The sequence below is a fragment of the Alternaria alternata genome, assembly GCF_001642055.1.
Source record: "Alternaria alternata strain SRC1lrK2f unplaced genomic scaffold CC77scaffold_2, whole genome shotgun sequence".
In the NCBI taxonomy this organism is placed as follows: domain Eukaryota; kingdom Fungi; phylum Ascomycota; class Dothideomycetes; order Pleosporales; family Pleosporaceae; genus Alternaria; species Alternaria alternata.
In genome coordinates this window covers 1761885-1777330 of record NW_017306191.1, presented here as the reverse complement: position 1 = coordinate 1777330, position 15446 = coordinate 1761885, and the positions used below count along the sequence as shown (strand labels likewise).

The following is a 15446-nucleotide window of genomic DNA, read 5'->3' as shown; positions in this document are numbered from 1 at the left end:
TTGCACGCTTGACAGTTCGTCCACATTTGTGGCGACTACCACCTTGGACATTTCTGGATGGCTACTGGATTTGGTAGGAGCTCCCGATTCCCACGTGCGCTGTCGGTCGTCGAATCGAGTAGAGTAATGATCGCCCACCATACCGCTGCTAGCTGTCCGACTATCGAAATACTTTCTGGGCGGTTCCAACGGCCGTACGACGTGAGCATAAACTCGATTGACTTGAACATGTCTGATAAGTCTTTCACAGATGTCGCTTCATCACGTTGCTCTACTGTGAGGCATCAACGGCACACGTGCCGTTGGGGCAGTGACACTTAGACAATTCCACCGAGCCATTCTCGGGCGTTCTAGTCCCTTGCACCTTCAAGCTATCTTTTAATGCTCAAGCAGCAGGATCGATAGTGAGAAATATGTTTCCCTCGCTCGGGGCCGACGCGACCTGGCTACCTCCCGGATGAGTCCCGTTTGCCCATACGATGAGACCCCCATTATCTCCAGCAACTTCTAAACGGCTACCAGCAAACGGATCCCCAAAGACGGTACTGAGGTCGTACCAGACCGAAGCACCATCCAGGTTATATGCCCATACCTGCTGAGGGGCGCCTGTGTACAGACCATCCCCGGTTTTTGTAATTTTGATTGCAATACCTCCAGACTTCTCATCGCGACGCATTTGTTCCCAGTAGATACCACCTGGAATCATCAGCTAGGGCTTAAGTCAAATCCTGCGTTGGTACCAACCAGCCTTAATATCATGACGGGGACCGACTGAGCCGCCAACAGACCATACGTAAACAGGTTCTTTTGAATTGTTTAGTACAACAGCGATACCAACAGCCCCAGCTGAGGCCGCCAATGCTAAGAGCTGTGGAATCATGAAGCGCATGTTGTGCAATATGTTCAGAGCGAGTATGGTGCAATCGAGTTGACTGTAACGACGGGAATTATGAAAACGATGCCTTCCCAGCGGAGCGATGGATCGTCACGAAGGCTGCATTGCTGCATTTTATACTGTGTCTTAGCTGCCTTCAAGGTTCTCAAAAGAACGATACCGCTAAGTCGCAAGTCATCGTGCCAACATTGACTATGGGCCCACTCCTTAGCTGACCAACTCACAAATCCATGTCTGGGATGACAGATTCGAGCACCAGTATTGCCAGACCAATCGTGAGGTACTGTTCCTGATGACTAACCTTGCTTGGCAGATCCACCAGCATGTATATTGTGGTTCTGTACTGCGTTCGGATAATTTCAATACTCCGATAGATTGCCAACACCTTGCCGTGCGCTGCCAACAGGGCAGAGGCAATACATTTAATATGGCTATTCACGTTGACCATGCGGGCATGGATGTTGACCTGTATACTAAGTATCGGTCGATACGTGCAAAACCGTTGCGAAAAGAAGCTCGTAAGACTGTTCAAGGCTTCAAATCTGTTAATCCCTGTTCACTGGTTGTGATAAGATAGTCGAATGGAGATGAACTTCAGCAGGATGAGTACCGAAGTCCAAACATTAGAGTACTTTGCAAAAGTTCAGAGAGTGACGACTAAGTTACCGTTCTGAGAGCTGGACTGTAACAGGCTTTTCCTTTAGAATTTTCGTCTTGATCATTACCGAAATCGCTGCACGTGGACCTTATTAACGCATTTCCTGTCTCTACACTTTTGAGTCGTATTCTCTTTCTACCTTGCCGCTTTGCCAGAATTCTAGTACATGAACAAATTGACGCTTCAATGTACAATCGTCAGAAGTTTCTTCTTCATAACGTTAGGTCATTCTTCATGTACTATCACCGTCATCGCTGCACAGATTTGATGCCGAGATTGTTAAAGTTTTCGTGGAACATCAGGTTCCACAACGACAGGTAAGGTACTTCCTCACGTGGTGAAATCGTGAAGTCGTGCCTCTCAACATGTGTGCATAGTTGTCTGCGACCGGCCTTGGCTTCTCACCACTCCAACTGGTCACTTGCGTGACGCGTTTTTGTACAATCATCTGTTCGTTTTGTGCTCAACACAAGTTGTTACTTCGCTCCAAGTCTTCGAAACACGGTTGCCTGCGCCAACACATAACGTATCGGCTTTCTACTCATTCGTTCCATGCGTTCCCAGAGATCAGTGCTGGTGGGAGGGTAGCATCGAGCCCATCATAACATGTAGCTAATGCAACAACAACTGTCACACTAAGAATCAAGTATCTGGCGCATAACTCAAGGCACCGGCGTTTCTACGTTTGTGATTTGGTTTTCGGTGCTTCGCCTCCACAGCTGCGTGTTTGATGCAAGCAGCCTTGCGCGTAGCAGCTGTACGCGAACTCCACTCCGCTATTTTGCGTTAGATAGAGAACGCCTGATTCTGACGTAGCCCACTCACAGCAGTCGTCAGCGGCACATACGACAGCTGCACGGGGCTGAGGGCTAGATTTCGATAGCGCTTTGTTACCCGGAGTAGTCTAAGTTTATCGCTATGCGCGCATAATCTCCATTCATATAACATGTCTTCAAGGAACAGTTCTCCAGTTTCTTAGTCGTCAACACCTTTCACAAACCACAACATATCTACACGATGGCTTCCAAGGGCGAAGACTGCGATTGCCCAACCCAGGCTCTATGGACATTCCCAGCGCCGGGCGACAAATCTCTGATGCCTGACAAGAACCCTCAGAGCTCTAGCTTCTTGGTCGAGCAATACCTTGAAACATCAGCTCATCATCCGCCTACTTCAGGCTTTGGTGCTACTCCCCTATTCGTAAACGACGTCGTCGAGCTGACATGGCCCGGGGATTTTGATGTTCCTTTTGCGTTGCATCGAAATCTCTACTGCAAACCCTGCCAGCAGAAAATTGGGGATCAGAGTAGTCAGGAACAGTTTGACTGGGAGTCTTGTTGTAAGTTCATCTCGCTGCATGACTTGGATTACCAAGCATTCTCTCTGATGTTTCAAATTACATGAATTTGACCATCGTGTCAGACGAGAGGCCGAACCATGGGGGAATATGGTCTACAAGTTTCGACGTGATGGGATCGGGTATGGTCAAAGTTCCAGTCAAATTTGATTTCACTGCGGAAACGGATACGATGGTCTGCGCGTTTGGGTTCCCTGGCACGATGGAAGGCGGTCTTTCGCAAGCGTTTCCCGTCATCAACAAGACGCCACCACAAGACAGAGGGAGGCGCGCTTTCACGTCTGACGCTCCTCAGGGGTTACCATATGAAGATGACCAGGCGAAGCCATCGAGCTTGTACATGGTTGGTGGCATGGTTGTCCTTGGGCTTTGTATGGTCTTCTTTGCTCGAGTCCTCTGGCAAAGGAGGAAGCAAAGGAAAGCGCTGCAAACCCTCCAGGTTGGCACTGAACAAGGTGGTCTTGTAGACGGGGCAAAGACTACAAGATACACCGACGACTTGTAAGATGTTACATGCTCGAGCTAGTTGGTCCGCCTGCGGGACACAGCCTTAGCGATGATAGTGATGCACGGCAATACAACTGTTTGGATATGCAGCTATGGCGTGCAGTACAGTGTGCAACTGACGTGGCTGATGACAAGCCGTGCGCTTTTGGCAAAATGACTGTGATGAGAGAAGCAAAAAGGCGGAAGTGGAGATGAGATGAGATGGGAAGAAGCAGACTAAAACTAGCGGTGCAATGTGGGGAGAGACTAGCTGCGGGAGGACGGCAGGCGGAGCATCCCAATCCAGACCAGCCGGCGTTGCGAGTTGACGTGAACACCCACCAACTCTCGGGCTCAGCAAACGACAGTCATTCTATTTTTCTGCGCATCTTCTTGGCCTCGGCAGCGTTCGCAGTCTTTGCTTGCTTTGCGTGTCTTTGTTTTTCTGCTTCCGAGCCTGCATGCTGGAGGTGGACGCGTAGTAAAATGGCGTCCCCTATGCTCGAGAGTCGTATCGAGCCTCACAAGAAGGCGCACTTCAGCCTGCACATCAGCGACCGCATAGGCAGCAGCGACGATGCTCTCGGAGAACTCAGCAGTGTCAAATGTGAGTCTTGTCCGCCATTTTCCTCGTCCATGGCCGCTGGCTGATGCGCAGCGTAGACAACCACAAACCCTCGCAAACGACGGAATCGCGCTCTACAACGCTGACACCGCCCACCTCGGCCAACCTCTACAAGCTCCGCATTGACGACACGAGCAGTTCGGGCGACAAGGACGTCTTCACCTTCACCGGACAAAAGTCACAACCGAAGAAGTCCTATGTCCTCGTCTTCGATGCCGCGAACCAGCAGGCCACGCTTGAGCCTCTTTCCAGCAGCTACACGTTCAACCTCGCCACCAGGAACGGCAAAGACGTCTCGTCGCAGCACGCCAAGATATATCCCAAGAAGCTCAAGGACGATGCCCAAGACAAACACGACGAAGAGGACCTGTTTGGCGAGGCAGCAGCTGACGACCAGGGAGGCGATCCTGACGCGGACAACCCCTACGACTTCCGGCACTTCTTGAGCAAGGAGAAGGAGAAACGCGGCGACGAGTCGGAATATCGCTACGCGTCCTCGCCAGACTACAGGACTGGCACGGGCAGCGCCGTCAACACACCGCAGCTGGGCGCTCGCCCGACTGCGGCTGCTGCTCCCGCGCGGAAGCCCATGACTGCCCCGGGCCCCAAGAAGCGCAAGACAGCGACAGCGAACCCCATGGTGAAGCCCAAGAAGGCGCAAGCCACACCAGCCGTCCGCCTCCAACGCACCGCAACCGATACCGCGTCAAAGCCCAAGGCAAAGTCTACGGCACCGCCAGCACCCAAGATCAAATCCTCCGAAGTCATACACTCGTCTGACGAATCCGACGGCGAAGTGGCTTCATCCCCCGCGCGCTCATCGCCCCCTCCTGACCAAGGCCAACAACACCACAGTGATGAAGAAGAAGATGATGATCGTGATGACGCAGAGGGCGAGTCAGATGACGACGGCGGTCTGGAGATTGAAGTGCCCGATGCCCGCCCACCACGACGCAACAACGGTGCCTTGGCCTCTCTAGGCCTTGGTCAGAACCTTGGTGCAGGCTACTTGCGCTCACCCTCAAACGGCCCCATCTCCCTCGCTAGCGCAGCCAACAGTGACGTCGAAGGCTCGCCAAACCCACACGCACGCAATCGCAACGCCCAGGATGAGATTGACTTTGGTGATCTGGGCGGCGACGACGCAGAAGGTGAAGACGACGATGACGATGACTACAACAACAGGGACATCGAGCCTATGGACATCGGCCCGCCTGCCCGACAAGAGACAACGGGCCACGATCGAAAGCCTAGCGATGTTGGTGAAGTCGCGGCAGCCGACGACGACGACGACGACGAAGATGATCTTGAGGCGCTAATGATGAGAGGCTTGGAGGGCGGAGACAGCAGCGAAGAGAGTGAAGAGGAGTGAAATCCTCTTCGATTGATGGTTCTGTCAACTATGCATCTGACGAGCCATCTTCCCAGCTCATCGCTTGTACGAGCAGATGCATGCTTGCTGGTCATACCCAAATCACTTCGGATTGCCATGCGAGCATGACACCTCCGTCTATGAGCCCCAAAGTCTTATCAGCTTGCTCGGTCGAGGGTGAAAGTGAACACTGCTTCTGTCGCTAGTGAAGACTCCAGCAACGTTGGTAGAGCCATTGGCTCAACCTTCACTAGCTGTGACACTACCCGCACTATCTTCTGTGTCTGCTGATAGTCAATTTCCAAATCTTTCTGCACAAGGTTGCAACGAGGTCAGCATCCGGTCCAGAAGCAAGCAATCTCTTGGTTGCTCTCCACTTCATACTTCATCGGAAGCTTCCCACCGCTATGCTAAGGTACGAAGAAATACCCAGTCCACGTGGTAGAAGATGGAGCAACATGTTTCATGCACTTTGCGTATACCATCGGCATGAGAGACAGCCTGTAGAAAGCTCATCAATTGGCACTCAAATTACAAAATCGAGTCTCGCACCTATATAGCATTCGCGCTACTTCTAGCTCCGGTTTACTATAGCGTTGCTTAGTTTGTTAAGCCAGCGTGGGAGCTAGGAGGCTAGTAGCAGAGCGAGACATTACTGTTGACCAAGATCATAAATTTCGTATAACTCCATGCCGTGCTTGAGCCAGGTCGATGACTGAGGAATTGATGAGGAAGCTGGTAGAGCTGCCCTAGCCATATCCCTCTACCCGTCAGTCACAGTATTTTAAGACGTAGTAATAACGTTGTCTTCGAACGAGGTGTATTGTGCTACTCCCTTGTGGATAACAAATCGGTGATGAGCTGCGTTGGCTTTGATCAAAGCCGATGCACCTGCGAACACGATCGTCAGCCATCGCGAGCACTGTACAGCTTAACAGTCTAACATACGCAAAGAACAGTATCGATACCATTCGTTCTAGAGGGAGATCGGCTTCTAAAATCAGCATCCCCCACGTCAATGGTCCCTGCGCTAGCGTGCCGTAGCCCGAGGCTTGTGTGTACGCGTCGCCCGGCATCGTCGGCCATCTCCCGCCTCCTGGTGCGAACCTCAGTCAAATCGAACATTGTATTTCCTTCTTCTCTCATTTTCGTTCAGCATTACCATGCGTTCACTCGCTCTTCTTAGTCTCTCGGCCCTGGCTGCAGCGGCCATCACACCACAGAACATACTGGATCAGGATGAAGTCATCGAGAGGGAGGCGGGCCGGGAATACACCGTGAAGCTGGGATGCGTCGGATGCCCTGTTCGTGCCTGGACGAGCCCTGAAAAGGCGGAATGGCTACATCCGCCTCCGAACAGCTCGCTAGTGGGTGTATCCCATCGCATGCAGGAGGCTGCGCTTGCTAACCATAAATCAGTTGCTCAAGTTCGACATGACCGAGTTCAACGATGCGTTACTCCTCAACGGCAATCGCATCTTCCCTCTGGACCCCATGCCCCTTCATATCAATGCCGTACAGGTATCCACCAATATGCAGCAGGACGAGATGGAATCCGAAGACGAAGACAACGACACATTGGAGCTAAACAAGCACAGGAGAATGATGTTTCCGCTCCAATACCAGCATACCATCTTTCGCGCTCAAAAGCCCGAACACTTGTGGCTTCAATTCAACGTGACTGGTCTGCCCTGGGGAGAAGGACCTGAGCCGATCAAGATGGGTCAGAAGGTCGTTCAGATATTGTTGCACAAGGAATATGATGAGCACCTTGTGTATGACAAGAACTTGGGCGGTCCCTACATCCTCTCCATCCAAGACGTACAAGTTGTTGAGGCCAAGAACAGAATGCAACCACCTAGGATGAAGTGTGGAAAGCTGGCTATGATGCAAACGTCATTCGATCCAAGCGAATGGGACGAGTATGGCAAAATTGGCACGTGGTCGAGAACCTGGAACTTCTTCGTTGGCAAAATACAGCTTGGAGGAAATACCCTGCTTCTTCCGCTCTTTGCACTGGTTGCGGCTAGCCTCATCATGGCTCGTCGCCTGTTCTTGCGAAGGCAGCAGGAAAATACAAGCACCGACTCGGATGCCGAGACTGCTTTGTTGGGCCGCGACGCCCCTCCACCGTACGCAGACATCCCGGTGATCAAGATTGAAGAGTATGATTAGTTCGTTATGTGGGAAGGGCTGAAGGGCTGGAGCGCAATCAAACCAAGCGCGCCGGAGACTCGCCCGTATCTCCGCGTCGCATTCGCCCTTTGTGCGCAAGCGGCATCTTGGCTGTATGTACGACATCAATCTCGGGTATCCGCTTTCTTGTTCATTCTTGTGCCCTTTTCATGCTTTTTATTACACCGACATTCTTGCTCCTGCACCCCTCGGGAGCACCCGGGTGAGAAGCGAGAGCGTTTCACAAGCTCGGTAGGTTTAGCCGACACATTGACCTGCTTGACCTCTATCAGGCATCGCCAGCTTGACCGGCTTTGCACTTTACTTTTCCCTTCTATCAGCGATCATGTCTGTCATCATCGAGCAATACAACAAGGAATGGCCGCAGCAATTCGAAAGTATCAAGTCACAGTTGGAACATTACCTTCAGGACGTCGACTACCTATCGATCGAACACGTGGGTAGCACATCAGTGCCTGGCCTTGTCGCCAAACCTATCATCGATGTCGACATCATAGTTACTCGCGACAATGTCCAGCCTGCTATCGACACTCTCATAGCGAAGGCAAAGTTCGACTACCTTGGGGAACTGGGTATCGAGGACCGTCATGTCTTCAAAGACCCCAACCAGTCTTTGCGCCATAACATCTATGTGTGCGTCGACGGTGTTGCACAAACGCGCAATCATCTCAGCTTACGTGACACGCTACGCTCAAACGTCGAGTTGAGGGATGAATATGCACGTGTGAAGCTCGAACTTGCAGCCAAGACAAACAACATCATCGACTATATGATCGGCAAGGGAAATGTCATTCAGAAGATACTCAAAGCCTCTGGTGTTCTGACGAAGGAAGAACTCGCAGCCATCGCCCGCGCAAATGTAAAAGGCGAACGCTTTGGCGCCATCAAAACACGTCGTTTGCTCCTCCGCGAGTTCGTCATGAAGGATGAGGAAAGCTACTTTCTTCTCGAGGGAAACGAGCAAAACGCACGTTATCAGGAATGGCCCCCACGTACACGCCAAGAAGCTCGTCAGCTCGTCCTGGAGAACATTCGCAACCACAACGATGTACCCCGAACCAAGTACGAACTTGCTGTCGAAAACCTCGACGAGCAGTTCATCGGCCGCGTAGGCGCCAAGACGTCTCAAGCGAACTCCGACTCCCTACCAGGAGAAACCACCATCAAGCCAGTCACCCATGCCAACCTCTGGTTTTCCTTCTTGCCTTCTATGCAAGGTCAAGGTTTCGCTACCGAAGCCATGACGGCTTTCATTGATGCTCTGAAGGAACGACTGCAGGATCAAGGGAAACTAGAAATGGAGATTGAGTGTGATCCAAGGAACGAGGGAAGCTGGAAGTTAGCAGAAAGGCTGGGGTTTGAAAGACACAGCCTCACGAAGGAGAAAGAGATGATCAAGGGGGAATGGGTGGATAGTCTGGTCCTGAAGAAGGTCGTTGGAGACGTGTAAGTCATACTGTCTTTGGCATATATTTGGCAGAGAGAGGCTAATTTACGGCAGGCCATATGCAGCAAAACATGTGAGAAGAGGCAGCAAAGTCAGCAGTAGTATGCGGTTGAGTGCGACGGAGCTATTTGAAAGCTGCCACTAAGAGAGTACTTGTTGCAGACCACTGATGGTGCAGGTTCTTGGCCTCAAGGAGTCTTTCATTTATCCTAACGACCGATCCTCGAAACCTTTTGAGGTCTAAACGAATTTTGTGCAAAACTTCGGACGCCGATTCCCATACTCCAAATTCCTCTGTTATTCGTGCGTTGTGTTCAGGATAGCGTGAACGCAGACTACTACCAATGATCTTCCCGACATAACGGCATGAATAGCATTGTTAATGGTGTAAGACCTAGTCAACGCATCAAGCGAGTGTGTTAGATTCAAGACCCAAAGAAAGACAATATGTACAACGAAACCACTTCCATCACGAGGCAGACCACAATAATCCTCCAGCTACGGGTTCTCTGATTATACCAATACAACGTCGTATCATACCGACGTCTCTTCCACAACCTTCCTCCAGTCTTGATTCCATCTAGATGGGGGTCGCAGTGCTGATGTCGATCAACGTAATTGGTTCGATATCATTTGGTGTAGGTGCGGCGCCATCCGCATCTCCAGTGGCGGTAGACAGAGAAAATGCCGTACTGAGATCGATCAACGTGATAGGTGCTAGGATATCACTTGTCTCTTGCGGCGTAGAAGCCCCACTGGGCTGCGTGATCAACGTAGTTGGTGCGAGGCCGTCGCCGGATGTCGCTGTCACGCTCGTTTCCGTGGTAGTGGTGTTGGGAAACGTTCCATCATCTGTCGGGATGGCGTTAATGGTGACAATCAAAGTCGTTGTTACGGTAATGGTGGCGGTGTCGGGACCATGGGACCAAGACTTTGTTTCCCAATGTGCGTCACGTTTATAGACATTGGGTTTCAGGCGCTCGAGCGGTGCGACTAGTGCAAGAGTGGAAGGTATGATTGAAAAGAACAGGAGAGATTTCATGGTGGTGGTAGGGAAGATACGTATCTGGAAGAAAGCTGGAGCTGATGGGTGGTGAAGCAACGAAACCATGTTGCGAAGACAAGATATATAGCCTTGCCGACCTCTATGCCACACGTAAGATCAAAGCTGGATGTCACCAAACTTGGGGTCCTGACGCGTGTACCTCCAGCATTTTCCGCATTAATCAAGCCACAGGAAACGCCCGCCCTGTACATCCCCTTGACGCCTTCTAGTACCCCAAGCACGTCTCGGACAAGTATTCAACGAGACTCATTGCTATTAGTACCACTTTGTTCATGTCAGCGATATCATCAGAAGGGTTCAACGATACATCAAAAGTTGGGCGATTTACTCGTATGATGCTGGGGCTTCTTCCATCTCTCGGATGCACTTGACCAATGCTCACTATGGATAGCAAAAAGACGTTTTGTAGATGTTAGCAAACACTTTGATTACTTCGGACAGGTCCCTCATACCGCTGCCATTCTCGCGATATACGCGTCTCTTGGATCTGCTATTAGACCAACAAAGCCATCAGGACTACGTATGCTGGTAGGCATCGGACTATGTGTGCACCGGTATGTGCGTGCACGCTCTTGGCTCATACAGTCAGATTTACGGACGGAGGTCACGCAACGGACTTTTGGCGAAGTCCGTACTCTGTGCGTCTGAACCTAGGCTGACACGGAGCCCAAGCTTCGGCGTAGCGAGTCAAATAGCTGTGTTGTCATTGCTGACTTTCGGGGCGAACACATCTGACCCAGCCATGGGCCTCTACAGTGGCGCAGCGAAGATAAGTCTTCTGCAAGAACGAATGGTTGCACAATGTTGCCAGTAGACATGAGAAGTACCTGCCTTAGCAAAAAGACTTAGCAAAACAACTTGACCATTAGCACACGCCTTCCTCCCGGTTTGACCTATACATTCACCTGAGCGAAACAAGCTGGCGCATACCTACATCACTGCGAAGGATTAGAGGTGGACTTCGTTGCGATGTGCGACGAGCTGTCAATGTTTGCGATAAGACAAGGCTGGCGCGTGGCTGGGTTCGGGCAATTCAGCCAATGGCGCAATGCGCACATGAGGTCATCGCCCCCTTTGATCAACTCTTCACCATCACACACTTTACCTTGATCTTTGAAGCACTGCAAACAAGAAGAGGTGCCGATGTGCTTCGGAATCCCTTACAAAACTGCATATACGCATGCTGTCAGCAGAGGTAGATCGATACGCATGTACACTCGACCAGTTACTGGATCACTACTTTACCAGCGATGAGGATCGTTGGCCTGCTGCTCACGGTATAGGTTTGCATGACAGTGGACGTATTTTTGCTGGAGTGCATCCACCAGGCTTCTTCGCCTGAACTTCAAATTTTCATCAATCTTGATCCCCACGATTTACGATCCCCTCGATGCTACCTAGGTAATATGATATAGGGACAGGATAGCGTAGTTCAGTACCCATATGAGTAGCCACGATCACCTGATCTTATTCACAGAACCCGCATGGTCTATTGCTAAGATTGAACAGATACGAAAGACCACAGCAACTACTGATCATACCAACTATCCACGGATTACCACGATGTGTGAACTACTACATCATGCAACTCACGACTCCGTCTATCCCACCACACATGAACTAAGTCTTCAAGCTACACCAGTGGCTCTGTGTCCAGGAATTCACTGGTGAACGCGAACTTTATGTGCTTGTTGTAGGGTCTTGAAATCTCCTTCTAGACTCATCAACACACCCGCACCTTCTTCAACACTAACCGCAATTTCTCCGATAGTAACATCTTTGTAGTGTACTCACTTTCCCACACCACGCTGAGAACATTCTTTAGCATCTTATCAATATGGCAACACGGCCACTCGCCTTCAACGACTTCATGCGCCGTTGTTTCAGGCCATGCAGCGAGCGCGATCCATCCGATAAAGCTCACTGTCCGATATGTACTGAGGAGTACGATCGTGGTATTCATCAGGCGATCCGCATCGTAGTGCAGCCGCCAGCTCAGTGCAACCACGAGTTCTGTCGCCATTGTCTCGAGAAGATCTTCTCCCGTCGCAAAACCCAAGGAACCGCGAACCTTTGTCCGCTGTGTCGCACTAGATGGTTTCAAGCAGAGTACCAGGACGTATCGGCCCGCAATCAGAGCTTGGAAAATGAGGCAAATGATGCGCCTCTCACCCAAGATTCCGCGTCTCGACCACCTGCAACAGTACCACTCCCTCAGCGTGAGCCACGGCCATACATCCGCAATAGTCGACCGTCTGCGCCTGTAGCTCGACCGCAGGTGCCATCAACATCACACCACGGTCAGGAGCCTACGACTCCATTCTCCGGCGGGTTTCCTTTCTCTGAGGGGTTTCCCTTCTTCGGGACGTTTCCCTTCTCCGAGGGGTCTCCCTTCGCTAATGGGTTTCCCTTCTCCGGGACATCTCCCTTTGGTCAGCAAGCTGCCCCAGTAACAACAGCCTCAAACACGTCACAACAGCCGAAAGGTAGGCCAACGAACAGCCGGCCTGCGCCAGGAATAACCGATCAGCCTCCAAGTAACAGAGGCACTATGCGTGGAAGTGGATCAAGTAAGAAAGTACCGTTACCTCATCCTAGAGAAGCCGAGCTTCAACGCTGTACATCAGCTCTGGATGCTCGTGAGAGAGATTTAGCACAACGTGAACTACGCGTCGAAAGGGATCGCCAAGAACTGCAGCGGCGACAACAGGAGTTTAACGCTATGACTGAGCATGCGCGAGCATATCGGCGCAATCGAGACGCGAATGTGTAGCTTTTACAGGAAACTGTGAGGCTCAACATAGAAAAGTGGCTGCAGGATTGTGTTGCGAAGATTGGTTGAGAGAGGTTGGGCGTGGAACAGCGTGAACGAGAACGGGGACATGTGCAGAAGAGTCAGAGAGGGATCCAGTCGCGTGAACTAGTTGTACTCTAGTCCCATAGCACGGTTGATGGCAGCTCGATGTAGCAAGCAAGGTACCTCCTCAGCACCTCATGGACTCAACTCTGTCGTGGGTTATATCTGCCAGCCTAAATTGCCATGACCCAAGATGAGTGTAGGATACATTACTACGACATACATCTATCGATTCGCATACCGATAGTTTTCTCCCTCCCTCCATATGGTGTTTGCAAGTTTTCGTCCCGAGCTTTCATGAGTGCCTTTCTCTTGCAGTCCTAACAGCTTTTCTGGACTCATGTCGCCGGGTCCGATGCCTTGACAATCAGTGAGAAACATCCTATAGCTGACGGAGCGAGTGGAGGAAAGTTAACAGATCCTCCATGAACCCGGTTATACTGCAAATAACGGATACTAAAACTTGTTTGCCTTCGATGCAGCAAGTTGAAGTGGTCGATATAGCTTTGATCGTCCACTAGAGTGGCGTGCGTAAGGGATGTTGAGGCTGCTGCACCGACTGTATCACAGTGAAGACCGAAATACAGTGAGTGCCCGCTTGATAACACTTAGATTGTCTTGTTGTTCCGACGCAGATATCTAGGCAGCCGGATAGAGACAAGACAACACAAGTGGCTGATTATCTGGGCATACAAAGGAACAACTGGCGAAGAGGACGGTAGTAGCGACAGAGAACAAAATCTTGCTTTGAATCACAAACACACGCTCTGGGGAATCACAGTGAGGTTTCTTAGACATGCCATTGTGACCAGGATAGGGCCATTGGGACAATGCAACGAGCTGATGACCGTTGGCTTTGGATAGTCTCGCAGCTTCATGTCCTTGCCGAGATGTTATGTTACCGTTACCGAGCTTCATGACGCCACAAAAGCAGCCGTGACACTGGAGTCATAGTGATGAAGTGAAATTAGCAATGACTTACTTCGTGAGACATCTTGCACAGTGGCTGTGTCGTGGCAGAGTACATTAGTAACTGATACTTTCGAGGCTAGCACGAAATCGACCTAGTCTTGTCGCTTGCATTCTATCCCTGCAGGCACAATGTCGATCGCATTCAACTTTTGGCGTCTGTTAGGTGAATCCAGAGAAAGCACAACGACATCAGAGACAGCGTTTGGCAATTATCACACCCATCTTCTGGAAGATTTGACTTGTCTGTTTCTCGAAAAATGGCGGATTCGACGGCCAACCCGGACGTTGCACCTACCACACAGCCAGAATCATCAAACTCAGCATCGTCACAACCCCCCATTGCAGAGCCAACGCCCACTTCCTCGTCGTCGACAGCACCACCTCAGGCATGTGCGCAATGTGGAAAGTCCCCGGACTCGCTTAAGCAGTGCATCAAGTGCCATAGGGTTACTTACTGCAACAAAGACTGCCAAAAGGCGCATTTTAAGGCGCACAAGAAAGCGTGCCCCATCCTTGCGCAGGAGTATGTGAAATTACACGAGCCGAAGATGGCGTCAAAGTCTAGTGCAAGTACAGCTGGAGGAAGAGAGAGGGGACTGCAGAAGTGGCAAGTACGTTATACCACGTCTCATTTCCATGTTAAGGTTGGTGCTAATGTGGATAGTTTGATACTTGAATCTATGTCGACACAGTGGTGGCGTAGCGATTCGAGAGAAGTGTCTGGATGAAAGAAGAGCTGGACTAATGAGGAAAGAAGGAGAGAACCCCTGAGAACAAGTCATAGCAAGCTGCTGCACCACAGCTCACTGTGAGCTGTTGTAGTCTACAAGTGCAAACAGCTTGGCATGGTGTTTACGCTTCTTCGCCGGATTCTCCCATGCAGGCGGGGGAACAAGCAAGGTGATTCGCTCGATGGTCCTTGTGAGAAATGTCTTGCAGCGGATGCACAAGTGGATCGGTCGCACATTTGATAGCGAACTTTTACGTTTGTAAACCAAGACTGGGATCAAACGATTAAACCCTGAATGCAGTGGCGGCAAGATCGAAATGTGCGCAAACGGAAGATCCCGTGACGAGCAGTACAGCGCTGATCATTAACCAAAGACGCATCCAGCTAAAAAGAAGTTTTCCAACGCTGTCAACCAAAACTGCGCTCGCTAGGCAGAGTTGAGAGACATCTCGATGGAAGCCTAGACTCGCATGGCCCCTATCCTTGTAGGGCAAAGCGTGTCGCGGCAGCTGAGTGTGGCTGTTCTGTGTGACTGCGGGTAGATAGCTTTGGCTTGTCAGACCATGCGCAGGGAAAGCCAAGGGAGTAGGGACACACACGCAGTAAGCTCGCACCAAAACGTATGATGAGTGATATTGTGAGCATGGGTTGTGGGGCTGCTTGGGGTTTCTTCAGTTTGCCGACTAGTCGGGCAGAGTCAAAGACAGGCTGCACTCTTATAGCGCAACAACAGTGCCGCAGTCAGGAAGGTAAGCGCCGTATTCATGTACACTGGCACGACTGAG

The 15446-nt window shown here is 51.0% G+C and overlaps 8 protein-coding genes across 8 annotated transcripts; 6 read left to right on the top strand and 2 right to left on the bottom strand.

Moving 5' to 3' along the window:
- Positions 1 to 134: 134 nt before the first annotated feature.
- CC77DRAFT_1046854 (hypothetical protein) lies at positions 135 to 983 on the bottom strand. Its single transcript, XM_018527460.1, has 2 exons — positions 745 to 983; positions 135 to 696 (listed from the first exon to the last, which is right to left on the bottom strand). Exons 1-2 carry the CDS (start codon positions 887 to 889, stop codon positions 386 to 388), a joined length of 456 nt encoding a protein of 151 aa, XP_018391048.1. The 5' UTR covers positions 890 to 983; the 3' UTR covers positions 135 to 385.
- Positions 984 to 2435: 1452 nt separating this feature from the next.
- Positions 2436 to 3595, top strand: CC77DRAFT_1016554 (hypothetical protein). Its single transcript, XM_018524228.1, has 2 exons — positions 2436 to 2892; positions 2976 to 3595. Exons 1-2 carry the CDS (start codon positions 2571 to 2573, stop codon positions 3413 to 3415), a joined length of 762 nt encoding a protein of 253 aa, XP_018391047.1. The 5' UTR covers positions 2436 to 2570; the 3' UTR covers positions 3416 to 3595.
- Positions 3596 to 3882: 287 nt separating this feature from the next.
- Positions 3883 to 5393, top strand: CC77DRAFT_1005209 (hypothetical protein; the record flags this gene model as incomplete). Its single annotated transcript, XM_018523333.1, has 2 exons — positions 3883 to 4003; positions 4060 to 5393. 2 exons carry the CDS (start codon positions 3883 to 3885, stop codon positions 5391 to 5393), a joined length of 1455 nt encoding a protein of 484 aa, XP_018391046.1.
- A 1163-nt stretch (positions 5394 to 6556) lies between these two features.
- CC77DRAFT_1057392 (hypothetical protein) lies at positions 6557 to 7568 on the top strand (the record flags this gene model as incomplete). Its single annotated transcript, XM_018528009.1, has 2 exons — positions 6557 to 6760; positions 6813 to 7568. 2 exons carry the CDS (start codon positions 6557 to 6559, stop codon positions 7566 to 7568), a joined length of 960 nt encoding a protein of 319 aa, XP_018391045.1.
- Positions 7569 to 7726: 158 nt separating this feature from the next.
- On the top strand, positions 7727 to 9399 carry CC77DRAFT_337777 (arabinogalactan endo-1,4-beta-galactosidase). Its single transcript, XM_018531319.1, has 2 exons — positions 7727 to 9035; positions 9091 to 9399. The coding sequence occupies exons 1-2, from the start codon at positions 7915 to 7917 to the stop codon at positions 9179 to 9181; spliced, it is 1212 nt and encodes a 403-aa protein (XP_018391044.1). The 5' UTR covers positions 7727 to 7914; the 3' UTR covers positions 9182 to 9399.
- On the bottom strand, positions 9328 to 10434 carry CC77DRAFT_337758 (hypothetical protein). The gene is made up of 2 exons (XM_018531318.1): positions 10431 to 10434; positions 9328 to 10366 (listed from the first exon to the last, which is right to left on the bottom strand). Exon 2 carries the CDS (start codon positions 10145 to 10147, stop codon positions 9617 to 9619), a length of 531 nt encoding a protein of 176 aa, XP_018391043.1. The 5' UTR covers positions 10148 to 10366; positions 10431 to 10434; the 3' UTR covers positions 9328 to 9616.
- A 1212-nt stretch (positions 10435 to 11646) lies between these two features.
- Positions 11647 to 13030, top strand: CC77DRAFT_337731 (hypothetical protein). Its single transcript, XM_018531317.1, has 2 exons — positions 11647 to 11795; positions 11888 to 13030. The coding sequence occupies exon 2, from the start codon at positions 11940 to 11942 to the stop codon at positions 12873 to 12875; it is 936 nt and encodes a 311-aa protein (XP_018391042.1). The 5' UTR covers positions 11647 to 11795; positions 11888 to 11939; the 3' UTR covers positions 12876 to 13030.
- Positions 13031 to 14082: 1052 nt separating this feature from the next.
- On the top strand, positions 14083 to 15005 carry CC77DRAFT_1016549 (hypothetical protein). The gene is made up of 2 exons (XM_018524227.1): positions 14083 to 14542; positions 14596 to 15005. Exons 1-2 carry the CDS (start codon positions 14189 to 14191, stop codon positions 14605 to 14607), a joined length of 366 nt encoding a protein of 121 aa, XP_018391041.1. The 5' UTR covers positions 14083 to 14188; the 3' UTR covers positions 14608 to 15005.
- The last annotated feature ends 441 nt before the right edge of the window (positions 15006 to 15446 follow it).

What these genes read in the sequence shown, in the direction of transcription:
- CC77DRAFT_1046854 (XM_018527460.1), bottom strand. Translation starts at nt 889, where the DNA reads ATGCGCTTCATGATTCCACAGCTCTTAGCATTGGCGGCCTCAGCTGGG. An exon ending in CCGTCATGATATTAAGGCTG is followed by an intron (nt 697 to 744) that starts GTTGGTACCAAC and finishes TGATGATTCCAG; the next exon opens with GTGGTATCTACTGGGAACAA.
- CC77DRAFT_1016554 (XM_018524228.1), top strand. Translation starts at nt 2,571, where the DNA reads ATGGCTTCCAAGGGCGAAGACTGCGATTGCCCAACCCAGGCTCTATGG. An exon ending in GTTTGACTGGGAGTCTTGTT is followed by an intron (nt 2,893 to 2,975) that starts GTAAGTTCATCT and finishes CCATCGTGTCAG; the next exon opens with ACGAGAGGCCGAACCATGGG.
- CC77DRAFT_337777 (XM_018531319.1), top strand. Translation starts at nt 7,915, where the DNA reads ATGTCTGTCATCATCGAGCAATACAACAAGGAATGGCCGCAGCAATTC. An exon ending in AAGAAGGTCGTTGGAGACGT is followed by an intron (nt 9,036 to 9,090) that starts GTAAGTCATACT and finishes AATTTACGGCAG; the next exon opens with GCCATATGCAGCAAAACATG.
- CC77DRAFT_337758 (XM_018531318.1), bottom strand. Translation starts at nt 10,147, where the DNA reads ATGGTTTCGTTGCTTCACCACCCATCAGCTCCAGCTTTCTTCCAGATA.
- CC77DRAFT_337731 (XM_018531317.1), top strand. Translation starts at nt 11,940, where the DNA reads ATGGCAACACGGCCACTCGCCTTCAACGACTTCATGCGCCGTTGTTTC.
- CC77DRAFT_1016549 (XM_018524227.1), top strand. Translation starts at nt 14,189, where the DNA reads ATGGCGGATTCGACGGCCAACCCGGACGTTGCACCTACCACACAGCCA.